The sequence below is a fragment of the Uranotaenia lowii genome, chromosome 1 (genome assembly GCF_029784155.1).
Source record: "Uranotaenia lowii strain MFRU-FL chromosome 1, ASM2978415v1, whole genome shotgun sequence".
Lineage (NCBI taxonomy): Eukaryota > Metazoa > Arthropoda > Insecta > Diptera > Culicidae > Uranotaenia > Uranotaenia lowii.
Genome location: NC_073691.1, coordinates 7,887,193 through 7,902,775, shown reverse-complemented (window position 1 = coordinate 7,902,775; position 15,583 = coordinate 7,887,193). Strand labels below are relative to the sequence as shown.

At 38.6% G+C, this 15,583-nt stretch overlaps 1 protein-coding gene and 1 long non-coding RNA gene across 7 annotated transcripts in view; both read right to left on the bottom strand.

The window, feature by feature from the left end:
* Positions 1–579: 579 nt before the first annotated feature.
* On the bottom strand, positions 580–1,263 carry LOC129750406 (uncharacterized). Its single transcript, XR_008738387.1, has 3 exons — positions 1,123–1,263; positions 738–1,046; positions 580–640 (listed from the first exon to the last, which is right to left on the bottom strand). It is a non-coding gene; the product is annotated as an uncharacterized LOC129750406 (long non-coding RNA).
* A 1,367-nt stretch (positions 1,264–2,630) lies between these two features.
* The window catches only part of LOC129738401 (kinesin heavy chain), a 31,078-nt gene continuing 18,125 nt past the window's right edge, over positions 2,631–15,583 (bottom strand). For all 6 annotated transcript variants that reach the window (XM_055729619.1, XM_055729626.1, XM_055729584.1 and 3 more), the window contains exons 3-9: positions 10,392–11,230; positions 9,064–10,326; positions 8,878–8,979; positions 5,279–5,396; positions 4,865–5,204; positions 4,680–4,793; positions 2,631–4,615 (exon numbers count right to left, since the gene is read on the bottom strand). In XM_055729619.1, the coding sequence (XP_055585594.1) occupies positions 4,602–4,615; positions 4,680–4,793; positions 4,865–5,204; positions 5,279–5,396; positions 8,878–8,979; positions 9,064–10,326; positions 10,392–11,230 (2,790 nt within the window). In that variant the 3' untranslated portion in view covers positions 2,631–4,601. The remainder of the gene's footprint in view (positions 4,616–4,679; positions 4,794–4,864; positions 5,205–5,278; positions 5,397–8,877; positions 8,980–9,063; positions 10,327–10,391; positions 11,231–15,583) is intronic.

Below are 15,583 nucleotides of genomic sequence, written 5' to 3'. Positions count from 1 at the left end.
GGCCAAAAGCTATTTATTGAAATATGAAGTCAAGAATAGTGCGACATAAATTATTTATACTTGATACGGTTTTTGTTAACATGTTTTCTCAATTTGTGTTACGTATTGACCGGTTTTGGCGAGAAAAAACATTCAAATAACTTCTCAAAAAGAAACAATTATTATACCCAATGCTACCCAAACATGTGTGAAAATAATCATCATTGGCTAAAATTTTCTCACCGTGAGCCCCAAACGTCTAAATCGGTCTGTCGTATATTTTGAAATCCTGTTCCAAATTTGCTTGAATTTGGAACAAAGGCGTATAACTGTTGGGAATTTTGAAATCGATAACTGTGCTAAAACAGCAATTTACGCCACCGGTGCCAGCCGAAATGTTTTAGCGTGGTCGAAAACCGTGTTTTGCACCTACCGTTGGGACAGCCCTAAGTGCATAAGCATGCTTATGCGGTTGAAAAACATAATTTTTAAGTGGATTTTTCATTGAGTTAAAAAAATAGCTTTTTGCTAAATTCCTAATAACTCTAGAGTTTTTTTTTGATTAGGTCGTATGAGCCACTTAACATGTTTTGAGAAAATCGATGTTTAATTTTCGAATCACATTTTCAATTCTCATATTATTATTGTTGGACAAATCTGTCTGCAAATTAGAAAGTAAACGTAAAACTTGACGCAGAACATGCTGATGTACTCGAAAGTTGTGTAAACTGAATTACTTTTAATAAAGATGTACTTACGACTTAATGCATTTCTCGTTTGGCGTAAACGTCTTTTTGGCAATCGATAAGATGGATTGCAAAAACTGATTTGATTCGCCCAAATTTTACATAATTCTTTCGGAGTTGATTAAAGAAATACATGTATCAATCATTTCATCCAATAAATCCTCGCAAATCTTCATCTGGCGCAATCTGGAATTACTGCGTGGCGGAAACGGCTGTTGGGAATCCACCAGGACTTTACCGGGCAATACCTGTGACTCCACTGCACTGGCTGTTCGAGGAATGTCTAAAAGCATTCATCGCTTTTAATTGTTTTGGTTTCCTCTGTAACGAGAAAAATTGAAAATGGCTTTTCACACGTTGAAGAATAAAGTCTATATAAACAGCACATTCTACTCACCTGACAACAATTTGCAGTGTTTCGCCAAATCGATAGTATCATTCCTGTGGACAGTTTCGTTTTGTTTTCATGTAAACTTTATCACTTCTCGAGAAATTTTCGTGACGATGCACAACGTCGTATAACCAACTCGATGAACAATTTTTTTGCGATGTTTTGCATCACGGCAAATGCACGGCATGAGGACGCAAAAACCAACCTGCACTCAAAAATGAGAAAGTGATAAATACGTCCTAAATTCAAACCATCTTGGTAAAGTTATTCATTGATTAAATGAAACCAAGTTTTCATCAAACACAGAATGCATGTTTATCAATCGTTTGCAGCCGAGAACTCAGTTTTGTTTATATTGGTTCATACGACCTAATCAAAACAAACTCTAGCTGATTGTTTTTAAATTTTCTTGGACCTACTATTTTTGACCCTGCGTTTACATGGCTTTGTCGATTGAGGTTAAGCGCAATGTTTTACCTTCTTCTCTACCTATCTTGCCCCTTGCCTACTTTTCCTCAATGTGCATCCACCCATAGCTGTAGGCACTCTGCCCTGCCTGCAGCTCCCAAACAGCTCACGGTCCAGAAGTAGAAAGAAGAAGAAGAACACCCCCTCACCCTACGTGGACAAACGTGGACATTTGGCAAACCCTTACCCCCTCCCAGGATGACCACGTGGACAGATTTGAAATTGTTTTTTTTTTCTAAATCTAATTTGACAAGTTAGAAAACACTATTTTTTGTTATTGAAATGGCTGATTCTGAAAAAAAAAAACGCATGAAAATTCCCTTATATAAAATAATTTGAAAAATTTTAAATTTCTAAATTATCATCTTTCTCGCAAAATAAACGCACTTCAATCAATCATTTGCTTCCAAGTAGTTACTAATTGTTTAAACTTAAACTAGAAACTTTGCAATTTTCAGATTTTGATTTAAAAATCTTAATATTTATTCACCTTTAAAAAAATATTTTGGAAGTATGTCCACGTGGACATAATCCAAACCTGATTTTTGAAATTGTTCCGAATTTTTAAAAATGGTCTTTAATGAAGTATTAAATTGTCCTTATTTTCATTGAAGTAATTAAATATTTAAAATGCAAGGTCAAAAACTAAGTTTTTTTTTAATTCGATGTGATGAGTTAGAATGTGTCTTATTCAGCAAGCCACATGACGTGACTCGTAACCACTTCTTTTATTCCTGACTTCTGAAAGCGTCAAATGTAAATTAGGATTCGAACTAACGTTTCATGCCTGAAACACTTATATTCTAAGTCAAGTGACTTGCAGAATAAGGCCCAATATTGCAAATCAATTGTACATTTTCATAGAGTAATGAGAGCCTTCTTTGGTGGTAATACATACTTCATAAAATTAGGGAAAATAACGAGAAATTTAAGCTTAACCAATATAAAGTAACGGTTACGTTGTAGTAGAAAATTTTAAACTAATTTCTAAGATAATTATTTTTTCTGAAGGATTTGTCATCACATAACGAAAAAAACAACCATGCTACTAATTTCCAAGCTATCCAATTTTTCTCACTTTTCATCCTTTATTTGCAGCTCAATTTAAAGAGTCTCTATATTGTAATAGCCGCTATACCCAACTGCGACTCCAGGTGGTAGCATCGCACTGCTTCATTCTCTCTGTTGAAATACCATCATCTGCTGGGAGCTGGGATTGTTTTCTAATAATTAATTTTCGCCATCTTCAAGCCATGTTTCTCGGCGGGGCGGTGGTGGCGCAGAAAAGATGATAATTGTTTGGAGTCTTATTCGCGGTTTTAGATACTTAATCCTTTTCAGCATTCTACTATATTGCAACGATGAGATAATCTAAATAGGTAGTTTAATTTTTTTTGTTTAGCTCTAGGCGTCTTGCGCATCCACGATAGGCAAAGCGTTTTAGTGTTTTAAGCTTGCTTGTTTTCGATTTGTTTTTGTTTCTCTGCTTTTTTTTCATATGTTTAACCAGTTGTGTTTTTATTTAGCCTTTATTACTATCACTGCACGTAACTTTTCATAAAATATAATATCTATATTTTTTAAAGCTTAAGTCAAATGAATGTATGATAAGGGGGGGGGGACAAAAAATTTGCAATTGCGAATGTGAGTTTCGGGTAATATGTTTCCAAAACCTATAACTTGTTGGTATCTATATGGGTGCGCTGCATAATTAACTTACTGAAAAAAGGAACAAAAATTTGATAAATTTCAAACTATTTAGATGATAGCTAAGAGACGAAATAGATAAAACTCAAAGAAAAAAAAACGATCACACGGTTCCCGAAAGCCCCTGAATCCTAAAATAATGCAGATATCTAATTCTGAAAACAACTTATAGAATCGAAAAACCGATGATGATGATGCACTTTATAATTGGAGGTTGGGGCGATGTTGTTTGCCAAAGTTGCTATTCTCATTGGTCTCACTGTATCGTATCGGCTATGCTCCGTTTTTATTAAAGGTATTCATATAGGCTTCAAGTATTTGTTGTTATTGTAGTCCATTTGGCTATGGTGTTTTGTTTATTTAAAATAAGCAATAATTTAATAAATAGCAGATTTTTAACGTCACCCTACTTTATGATGAACGCGAATGTATTATGATGGAAATCTGAGTCCTGAAGCGAAGATGTTTTTAGCAGTTTATGTTGTTGTTGCCTCTGCAGAATTAGGTGTAACTTTAAGTTTTTGTTTTTACTGGTTTTGATTTCAATAGTACTATGTTTACACTGAAAGCAAGCAATCTCAACGAACGTAAGTCAAGTTTTTTTAGAAGACATTTCATGCGTTCTTTTTCGTACAGCATCGAACTTCTAATTTGCACAGAATTCATTCTCAAGTTCCGTTATTTCTTTGTTACAGTTCACTTTTTTGAAAGCCACAAAAATGTTTCTTTTACTTTTGTGCCCTTTTATGCAAGGAAAATATATGAAAAAAAAACAAAAATTTAATAGCTCTGCATTTGCTGCATTCGCATTCCCAGTCACAACTATAAATATTTATGGTGCTTCAACATTTAGATTTTTTCATTTTTTAATTGTTCTTTAAACGATGAAGAGCACAGTTAGCCAATGATAATAATAAATTTGTTACTAAAGAAATACATTTTGTCTTTGCACAATTTAGCTTCGCCTGCCCATCGGTTGATTCGATTGTATAAAATTTTCAATACTTTTTTCCAATTAAATTGTTTTTCCTTTGTTTGTTTCTCAAAGTCAAATTGCATGCTTTCGCCTAGTCATTTTTCCTCATAATTCACCCGATGTAGCCGCCTAACGTCTACACACAAGGACAGCTACCAGAGTGTCAAAAAATTTTAGTGCTTAATTGGTAGGTAGTAGTTATTTTTCGCCTTTTTTGGGTGTGCTGTTGTTTAAGTTTTACTTCCTGCTGAACCACCAAAACCGGTTTTAAGGTTGTCGTTTAACACCATCCATTGGTTCATGCTGTACTTCCATGCTGGATGGTTTAAGCGATTCAACTTTCAGACTCTGAAAGGAGTAGGGAGCGCTTTAATTTTATGATTATTGCAAGATTGTTACAGCAGGTTTTTACCTTTAACGAGAGATTTCCTCTTTTCGTCCGTAACGCCCTTCGGCGTCACTGGTGTGCTTCCTGTTGATGCAGTTTTGAACAGAATGTGTCCTTGTCCGGCACGGATTGGTTTGGCTGAAATAAAACAAAAATTGTTATTACAAAATGTCCGAAACGTTTCAATATTATAAAACTTCGACTCTTACCGATCTGCGCCTGTGGTCCCCGGCGGGCCAGATTCTTCTGTCGCACTGCTTCCTTGATTCGGTCCACTTCGTACTGGTAGCGTTTGCGGTCACGCATTGCGCCTTCCTTGGCTTCCTTGAGGGCCGTTTCCAGCGCCTTGACACGCTCCATAGTAGTGCGTAGCCGCTTCTCGAGTTTGGGCAGTTCGCATCGCAGATCCGCATTATCCCGCACCAGCTGCTTATGCACCTTCGTGAGCTGTTCTAGGTTGTTCTCGAGGAACGAGATCTTTTGCTTTTGGGCCAACGAACCGCCATCGTCCTCGGTGTCTTCGGAATTGATGGACTTCTTAATGCGAGCCTGTTTTGTTTAGTTGGGTAAGACAATATTAGAAACTTTCACTCAGATTAATCCAAATACTGCGGAAGAAATACCTGCAAATCTTGCACGAACAATTTGCGAAGGGCGTGGAGAGTGTGCAGTTCTTTGGCGACAGTATCCTCGAGACCCTTGAGATCCTTTCGCGCCTGCTCTCGTCGTTCGTTTGTAAGCCTACAGTTTATGGAGAAAATTAGAATTGAAGAAAGTTTAACGTAGATTCCAAATCCCAAATCATCCAAAACGCACATACAAATGAGAACATGTGATTTTTAAATTTATCATACGTTTATTGCTCTGTTTGAAGCATTCAGTATTTTCTGTATAGATTTTTGTTCGTCGATAAAACTACATTGAACTAGAACTTTAGTTTGTGAATGATGTTTTTCCTCAATCAACGACATACTTTATCATAAGCATGCTTAATCCTACTTTTACCACTTTTAGTATAATATTAGTGTTAGAATAAATCATCCTTTTTTAACTTACATGATAGGCTTTCGTGTTTCTTTGACTATCTCACTTAAAAAAATATTAATATGAATATAATATTGCATCTGTTATGTTCACTTTCTACATTGATTTACACATTTTGTTACACCTTCCATTTTCTGCGTCACGAAACTTAAGTGAAGCAATATAATATGTTAATGATAGGTAATGTTTCGTGCTAGTCTAACTCCGTTTCAGTAAAACAATTTTGTGTTTGTCAATGAAAAATTAACAGCGAAAAATATATTTAAAAGATGCTTTCAGAGACCATTAAAACCTACAACCAAAAATTGTTCATGTTATGTTTTGCATTTATCCTTCACTCTAAAAATAATCTTATTCTTAAAACTCATTGTCTTTCTATTTTAAGAATGATTCTTCAACAACACGTAGCTCGAAGTAAGTACAAAAAACGCATTTTCTGCATGTTTCAAAAGTGCTTAAAAAATGTTTACAATAAATTTAGCACCTTACCAAAAAAAATCCGTACCTAAACTATAATACTGAAGGTTGACTAGTTCGTATATACTTCGGAATATTTTTTGTTACAATGAGACCTCGACCTTTCGAAACATCAACACATGTTTATTTCAACTCTTTAGCAAGGAACATCGAATCTTGGTGCCATGAAAACAATTCAACTATTAACTGATGCATGAAACTAGAAGCAGAACTACATAAGATGCAGCAACGTAACGGTTAAAAATGATAAACGGTAAAAAACGAGAAACACAATGCCAGGAATCTTTTAAATCACATCAAAGTAAGGTACCTACCTAATAATTTATAAAATAAATAAAAAAAAATTTAAAAAACAACTGAAATATGAACATGTGAATCTTTTCTGGTTGAATGGGTTATTTTTCAAATGATCGCGATTCTCTGGCAGTTTTCTCGTTCTTGTCCTAGTCGTTCTAATTTATTTGTTCAATGTAGAGAAACACAAAATCTATTGGGACAATCACAAAAGGCATTCGCGAGCGCGACAGTGCAGATTATTCTCTACAAAAAATGCACCTTACAACAAAACGGCTACGAACATCAAATTAGGCGTTTGGCCGTTTTTCTTTTCATTCCTTTGAAACAGATTAAAGCGATACCTACAAAATTTTGCTTTGTAATTTAAACACATGTTCTCAATTGTATTTGCGATCTATTTCTTGTTAGTATTTTTTTCTGTGAATTAGTAGGATAAGCTTAGATTGTTAGTGCGGAATTTGAATAAGGCAACTGCACGCAATCGGGATTACAGAGGATCTCTATCATTTTGTCTGCTGTTATCGGCGGGTGGTGCAGGACTAGGATGCATAAAAACTGCTCAATTCCGGATTCAGAATTAGTTGTGTAATAGTCCCTCTCAAAACTGGAGCGAATAGCGATCATTTAAGTTTTTGTGATTTAAGTTGGAGTGTGTACAACTAAAACAACTTTACAAAAGACAATTAAAAGAAATGAGAAGAATTAATATCAACAAAATTTAGAAGCTGAAAAGGAAACGTGAAAAATGCGAAAAGCAAAGGACGAGCCAAAGGCATGGATGTTTTGAGCTTTCGATTATTGTGAAACTAAACTAGTACCTATTTTGATTTTGTTGGACACAATTTTGTCACCGATTCATTGCCATTAGAAAATGCTGTTTCTACTACTTTAGCTAAATATGTACCCGTCTATATTTAAATGTTAAACAAAATACACGTCCGAATGATAAACTCATCGAAGCAGAAAGCAAGATTTGTCTAGTAGTTGTATCCGTAAAGCGCGAGTGCAAGTACGGGACTTTTTTCCTTTCTTCGTTTCAACCTTGACAACGGATATTATACAACGGTTCAATAAATTCGAAATCTGTAACGACTATCGACCCTAAACAATGAATTATCATTGTTCTCTTATCACAGCACTTAAAATTATTACATTACAACGTCATGTCGCGATTATTATGATCTAAAGTCACAGAACAGCAAGTTGTGTTTGCTTACCATGGATATAGTTAATAACTTTTATACAAAAATTTTGGTACAGAAATTTTCTACGACCACGATTTCAGGCAATAGAAGCATAGACAAATGGCAACCAAAAAATAATTTCAACCTTACCCATTCAATGGATAGCAATTGTTTAGGAAGGAAGCACCGACAACTTTGGAAACCTTTGATTTTTTTAGGTCTACAAGCCAATTAGGTTAAATCTACAAAGAAAAACACAGAAAAGGCACTCATCGTCTAGTAAACGATAATCTTTCCGTATTATAAAAATACTAATAAAAACAATTAGGCGAAAGTCAGTTTCAAGGATGAACGAATCCAATTTTGGTAAACGATGTGCGATCGATTTGTACCATCTTGAGTGATGAGAGTGCTCAAGAGATCGAAAGCAAACGAAACTGACCGCAGATGAACAGTTTATTACATCTCATGAAAGCTTCCCGTCATAAACGTTATCAGAAGCTAAGAGAGTAACTACTTCATCAGATAGAAAACAAAGAACAAAGGCGAAAACTAATATTTACAGAATAATGAGATACTGTGGACATCGGTGGGTTAACAGGACCACGGTTAGCGACAGCAACAGGTGGAGCTGAAGCGTCGGAAGAGCCAGTGGAATTGTCGACGCCAGCGATGCAATCAAACTTTTGCCCTTAACGGCTATGCAACCATCTGCCTTCGTCTTCCGCGCACCCGCTTCGTCATCCTGTTCTAGCATTTCACGCTCGTGTCGTTCCAATTCTTCGATCAGCTGGCCGTAGCTGCTGCCGATCGGTGACAGTGGATAGCCCGCTTTACTCCTACGATTGAGCAAATTTTTGTGCAGCTTAGTCAATTTGGCATGCCCATGAACAGCCCCTTCCCGATCCCAATCCCGATTGCAGATGTCCGGTAGTTCCGGACTGTTGAGCATTTCAGCAGCCGGCGAAGGGTAATCTGCTGCTGCGACCAAATCATTGTCGCTAAAAGCAGCAGCCAGTGACGGTCGACGGCAGTGATTGACCCCGGACCGGCGCAGATTGCTGAAATTGCCATTCATATCCGGAACACTATCAGTTGTTAGTGAATGATGATTCTGTAGCTGTTGCTGGATATTATTCCTCAAGGGAGATGATTTTGGATTGTTATTATTATTATTGGTGGTGTTAGAAGAAAAGGAGCTTAACGTGTAAGGTACTGACATAAGTTCTTGGAGTTTTGCGGACTTTTCGGCTTCCTCCTGCTTCAATTTCTCGTAATCGGCCGTCATCTGTTGATGCGCCAACGAAAGCTTCTGGTTGGTACTGAAAGCAAAAAAAAGAGACCCCCATGAGTAAATACCAAAGCCCTTACGTCTGTAACACAACATCTAGTACAAAAATACTAACTCCTTCAATTCGTTGATGAATTCCTGCTTTTCGGAAATTTCATCACGAAGAGCGGACACTTGTTTCGTGTGAGCATCCCGCAATGTATCCATTTGGTTTTCGAATGCAGCCTTCAGCTGGTCAGCCTTCTGTTTCTCTTCTGCGTTCACGGCCGAAACCTGTTCGGCAGCCTTCAACTTAGCACACTCTTCCCGCAGCGCGTCCACATTCTCCTCCAGTGTACGCTTCTTGTTCTCCGCCTCTCTCATTGATTCTTGCAGTGACTTCATACGAGCCTCATGCTGGGAAATCAACAACCTACACTCGCTGAGATCCTTCTCGTAATCAGCCACCTTTTTGTTCTGCTCTTGCTGCAGGTTTTCCAAGTTCGAACACCGCTGGGAAAGATTCTTTGCCTCAGATTTCATTTTGCTAATGAATAGCCGAGCAACCGTGAACTCTTCTTCCAGCTTACCAGCCGAAGCTTCCACATTCAGCTTCATTTCGTTCTGGTCTGCCACCAAAGCTTGACCGACCTCTGATAGATCACGCAACAGATTGCTCAGCATTTCGTTGATTCGCTTCTTCTGATGTGCAGACATGTCCTTGAGCTGCTGCAACTCTGACTGGGCACTGTTCAGCGAAGCTTGTTTCTGTAGCAGTTCATCGTTAACCGAGTCGATTTCTTTGTTCTTGGTTTCGATCTCCTGTGACTTTTGGTCATAGTTTACCGCCAACTCTTCCAAAGCCTGCAGAACCTCCTTCACTTCTTCCTTAGCACTCTCGTTCTCCTGCTGGATGCGAGTCATCTCCGATTGCAGGTTTTCATAATCCCGTCTGGTATTGGCAATCAGTTCTTCCTGATCCATCATCTGTTCCTTCAACTTCTCGACGTATTGAGATTGCTGGTTGATTTCTTCATCCTTCTCATCCAGCTGCTGATACAATCGCTCTCGTTCGACTTCCAGCGCCTCTCGCACGTCAGGATTGATCGATCCGGTCATAGCAACCAGGCCACTTGGTGTGGCCGGCACCGGAAGATCCGGAACTTTCTCCAGCAATACCTCAACATTAGGGGTGCTAGCCTCCATAACGTCCTGCAGATCGAGTTGCTCTTCTGCAGTAACCGTTTCTCCGGCACGCCACCTCGCCAACTCGGCCTCCAACTTTTCTACCTTACCCTTTAGTCGACCGTTCTTTTCCTTCTCTCGCTCATATCGACGTTTCCATTCTTCCGCCGTTAGTTCCTCGTTCACACAGACCACATTCTTGACGGTCTTAGCTCTGAAAAAATGAAAGAAAGATATAGTTATTTCCAAAATATTTAAACTTTCTAGTTACAAACTAACCGTCGTCCAAAGTCCAGAGTGGATTTGGTTTCAGCCTCGTTGAAACTGGCCGGTGAACAACAGATCACAATTGTTGTTCGGGCATTGCCACCAAGTGATTCTTGCAGGATACGAGTCAGCTTCGAGTCTCGGTAAGGTATGTGGGTTTTGTTACCATCGGCCAGGGCAGAGATCACATTACCCAGGGCTGAAAGCGATTTGTTGATATTCTTGGCCTCGTCCAGAACCGTGCCTTCGGCTCCGGTTTTCGAGACCTTTTCCGAACCAGCCAAATCCACAAGGTACAACTTGCCGGACAATTTCTTCTGGTTTTCCAGATTTTCCTGCTTGACATTGATCAGGAAAACCGAATGCGATCGTGACGAGTGTTCGTTCATGTTCGTAACGGCTATATGCCGGTTAGATTTACCCTCCTCAATGACCTCGAACACATCCTCCGGACTGGAAACGAACCGCTCCGTGGCACCTTTCACATACGGTACCCGATTTTTGTCCTCGTGCACGCTCAGATTCACCTTCGAGACGTCCAACAGATCCCGGATTTTGTCCATATAAATTTCGTAGTACGACACCTTGATGTGGAACTCCAAGTTCATTTCCATGGCGTAGATGTGGTTGAAAATGTCGTTCACGATACGTGGAATGATGCCCTGTTTGCCCGGATCACCGATGACGCCCTCCATCGTGTGCGTCTTACCGGACGACGTTTGACCGTAGGCGAAGATTGTGCCGTTGTAGCCGGCCAGCACGTCGCTGACGATAGATTTTGCCGCTTCATTGTAGACCTTTTCCTGGGTGGCGTTCGGTTTGAAGACTTTGTCAAACAGGTACACCTTACCCTGAGGGGAGAAACGAAAAAGGAGCGAGTGTTAGTTTTCTTAAGATTTTTTTTTTAATTTTAGGGGAAATGGTTTGACGTTGTCGATTAGCAGGAGAAAGAGCAGTTTTACAATCAACTGGCCAGCGTTTGAGAAAATTCCTAGGGGTGGCATTCACTTTAGTGACTTCAACGCAAAGATAGGCTCTGATAAACTGGATCTTCAGCGCATCTTGAGGCGTCATGGTCTAGGATAGATAAGTGAGAACGAGGAGCTTTTTGTAGTTAGAATTTTGTGGCAACAACAACTTTGTTCTCGGTGGATCACTCTTCCCCCTCCGATCAGCGAAGGTCCGAAGATCGCTTTGGTGTCTCGAGTTTGCCGAACCAAACCTATCCGAAGAGGGAGAAAGAACCGCCGCCAATTGAGATATCCGTTAATTGATATGAAGTTCAACAAAGCGCCTGGAATCGATTGCATTCCTGCTGAGATACTCAAAGCCGCAGGGTTGGTACGGATGTTGCACCGCCTATTCGGTGACATCTGGAAGATTGCACATAGCCGACCAATTGGATACAGGGTAGGCCGATAGGATCACTAGGTCCCGAAGAAGGGAGACCTGAAACAGTTTGGTAGCTGGCGTGGCATAACGTTGATCTGTACAAAGCTTAAACCCTTTCCTTCCCATGGTAGCACAGGTGATCCACAACTTTGCACAGCTCGCATTTGAACTGGGCGCTTCGGATCAACACCATTTTTTCACCGAATGTGTAGATATAAGTGAAGAAATATTGCACAAAATTTGAAGAAAATCGGTTTGCTAGGTTTTGCTTGGCAGATCAAAAGCTGCAAAAAAGTCGGACTTTTTTCGAATTTAAATCAAGTCGTCCTTTGTTGCTCAATAACTTGACAAGTTTTTATAATTTCCTTCAAATAAAAATACTGACGTGCAGAAGGTTGCTTATGCAAGCAGAATCAAATGATGGTTTACTTAGATTTCAACTAAAACATATAAATTCTTGAGTAAGTAAAGTGGATCACTGGTGATACACTGGGAACAAAACGTACTTTTCTTCTTGTGAAGCTTCTTATCAATACTCAAGAAAATCATTTCGTCAACAAAAAAAATCGCTTCAGGATAGTTATTTCATCTGCTTAAATGACCACATGTCTCAAAATATTTGTAAAAGTTCGAGATTTTCTCGAAAAACGGCATGTTTTTTTTCCCTTGCGCAAAGTGTCATGGCGGCCAATTGTTCAAGGCAAAAATGAAAATTTCAGATATTTCAATAAATAGACTTTCGAGGGATGTTTATACCAAAGAAGTTTTTCATCAAATAGTATCGTTTTAGTTTGTGATCAATGAAGTGATGAAATTCCGTGTTTTTTTAGCAATTATTTCCTGTTTTTCATTTGCACCCTATGTGTTGTTATCTTCCCAATGGAGCACATATGATCCACCTCAAAACCCAAATTTATCAAATGGATCATTAAAGTAGGCTTAAATTATGCATCTTTTGTTCTAGAACTTTAGCTGTAAATCAATATTTCTATTTTTAAAACGTGAAAAACTTCGTGGGAAGGAAAGGGTTAAATAAGTACTCCGGAAAGTGATCCTCAGGATCCAGGAGAAAACCGACGCTGCTGATCCACCCTTAAAACTAAGTGAAAATACGACATCTAGCAATTTTCTAGTGATTGTCATGTAACTTTAACGCGATCAGGTTTTTTTAAAATAACGAACACAATCTAATGCAGTTGAAATATAATAATCGTTGAAGAATACCGTCCACGAAATTGACAAGTTTTTCAAATCTTCGGATTCTGTTATTATGGCGTTAAAATCAACTTTTTTCAACTGTATTAGACCAACTGAACTTTACTTGAAGTTATGAAAAAACGAAGTCTTCCGGGTCAGCAAGTATGATCATAAAACGTGGATCAATTTGTTAACAGCATTTTGTAGTCTCAAGAGTCCATCTGTGATTCATTTATCTGCGAAATGCCTATCTCTACACTGTAGCAATTGCCGGTATAGAAAACTTATAATATGTACGACCTTATTGAAATTAAAATGGCCAAAACACGGGATACTTATTTGCTGCGTGCAGTGGAGAACAGAAAAGATGATGAGAAAAAACACCCGTCGAACACAATCATTAATTTAAAGTAAAAAGTACCCTGGTTGTTGGCTACCACCAGTATCCGAAACGATGATTCGATACCCTCTGACGGGTGATATAACAATAATGGTCTTGGATCTTCGGTGCCTTATGTGTTTATTCATCTGGCAATTCATTTGTAACTGCTAGTGTCTACCAATAAAATTATGGTATATGTTGCCGATATGGTTAGAAAACAGTAAGTAGGTACATAAAGAAGTCCAGAGAAAGTTATGTTAACGAAATATTGCAACAATGCTTAATAAAATTAAGTAAGTGAACAAAAAATAAATAATTAAGGCATGACACGGCAAACTGATATAGAGGATGATGAGGTCATAGCATCAGTCATCGCGCCGGACGAACTACAGAAAGCGAGTACAGTCCAGTGTTTCGGTAAAGTAAAAAATCGTGGACGAGTTTCATATCGTCGTCATCATCATCATTTTCTCGAAATCGGTGCGGCGTCGAGACTCTACAGTCTACACTATAATGACTAAGCATAGGTATGTGTACATCGGTTTGCAGATTGTAAACATCGTCTACCTACAACAACAACAACCACCACAGCTCGTTTCGAATCAAGCGGATTAGTACTTTCGAATGCAGCCACTAATTTGAGTGAATTAATCTTATCGGGTATGCGAGTTGAATAAGGGAGTTAGATATTGAGATGTTTTACACATACTTCAACTACATAATTCTGGTAAACACATAATATTACTTTATAGTTAACGGCGACTATTTAAATGTTGATCAATGTGAATATACACACATGATTGAAATTCGTTTGCAGTGATAAAGCGGGAAAGGATATTGCCCAAACAAATCGATCCATCCAAATTTAGTCTACCCTTGAAACTGTCACAGCGTTATTTCTACGTATGCGCACAACATGCTTTTCGGGGGTAGGCGCCTCCTGTATTATATCTAACGGAACTATCCACAGTATCAGCATTTCAAGGACAATCTCCGGTATGTTTGTGCCTTTTTTCTCGTGGAATGAACATTATAATTTACGGATAGATGGAGCTAAGTATCTTCATATGTATGTGACTGAGCTTGTTCCTTCAACCTTCAATTCGCGATGAATGGTTTCAATCGGTTGTTTCGCAAAGACCATTTCACTCTCAACGCTCCGGGAAAGTTACAAAATGAGACTTGGTTTTATTGTGGTTTTTGGGATGACATCGTAACAGATGGAACATATACACACAAAAAAAAAGCATAGTAAAATTACTAAATCCGTGGTTTAAACGAACAACAGACGACCATATTTTTGAGTCAAATATGTTTTGTTGTTTATAATACCTTACGCATAGCTATTTTACCATGTGCTCAATTTGGCTGCGCATAGTAAATTCGACTGCGTTTTAGTAAAATTGTCAATGAAATGATGCATTGTTTTACTTCGTCCCTAGTAAAATTAATATGTTTCATGATGAAACTAGTATGTGTTATGATAAAGATTAGGAGGAGCGAGGAGCTTGATTTAAATAGTAAAATTAATATGTATGTTTGTTTGTTTATTTGCATGCATGCATTATGACATTATTTGAAACATGAAAATTCACACTTCCGACACACGTCGGTCAATGTTAGTGTGTTTTCCCGATGCTCTGGAATGATTTTCAAAGTTATGTAACTATAAAGTGTAGAAAAACAGTGTGCTGTGGTTTGGTTAACAGAATATATTTGAACTGATAGAGAATACAAACTGGTAGGCGGTTTTATAGATAATTTGAATTTTCATGGATTGCCTAGTTTGGTTTAATCTAAGGGAAACTTATTCTAACGGCTAATTATAATTGTCGCCTAGGGTTGTTCCTTAACACCCCCTCTCAATCCTAGGGAGGCACGATGATGTTGCAATGGACCAGCCGGCAGACTCTTGGTGAGGACATCTGCTAGCTGATGGCTTGTTGCGATGTACTGCAGCTTGATGATCTTGTCCTGGATGCATTCCCGGATGAAATTGTAGCGAATATCCAGATGTTTCATTCGCTTCTGATCTCGTGGCTCTTCTGCGATGTGAATGCAGGACTGGTTGTCTTCGTGGATTGTCAGCGGGGATTGCAGGACCACACCAAATTCGGACAGCAGGTTCTTCACCCAGATGGCGTCACATGCCGCCTGGCTTAGGGACACGTACTCGGCTTCGGTGGATGAAAGTGACACGGTTGTTTGTTTCCTGCTCGTCCATGCGACCGTG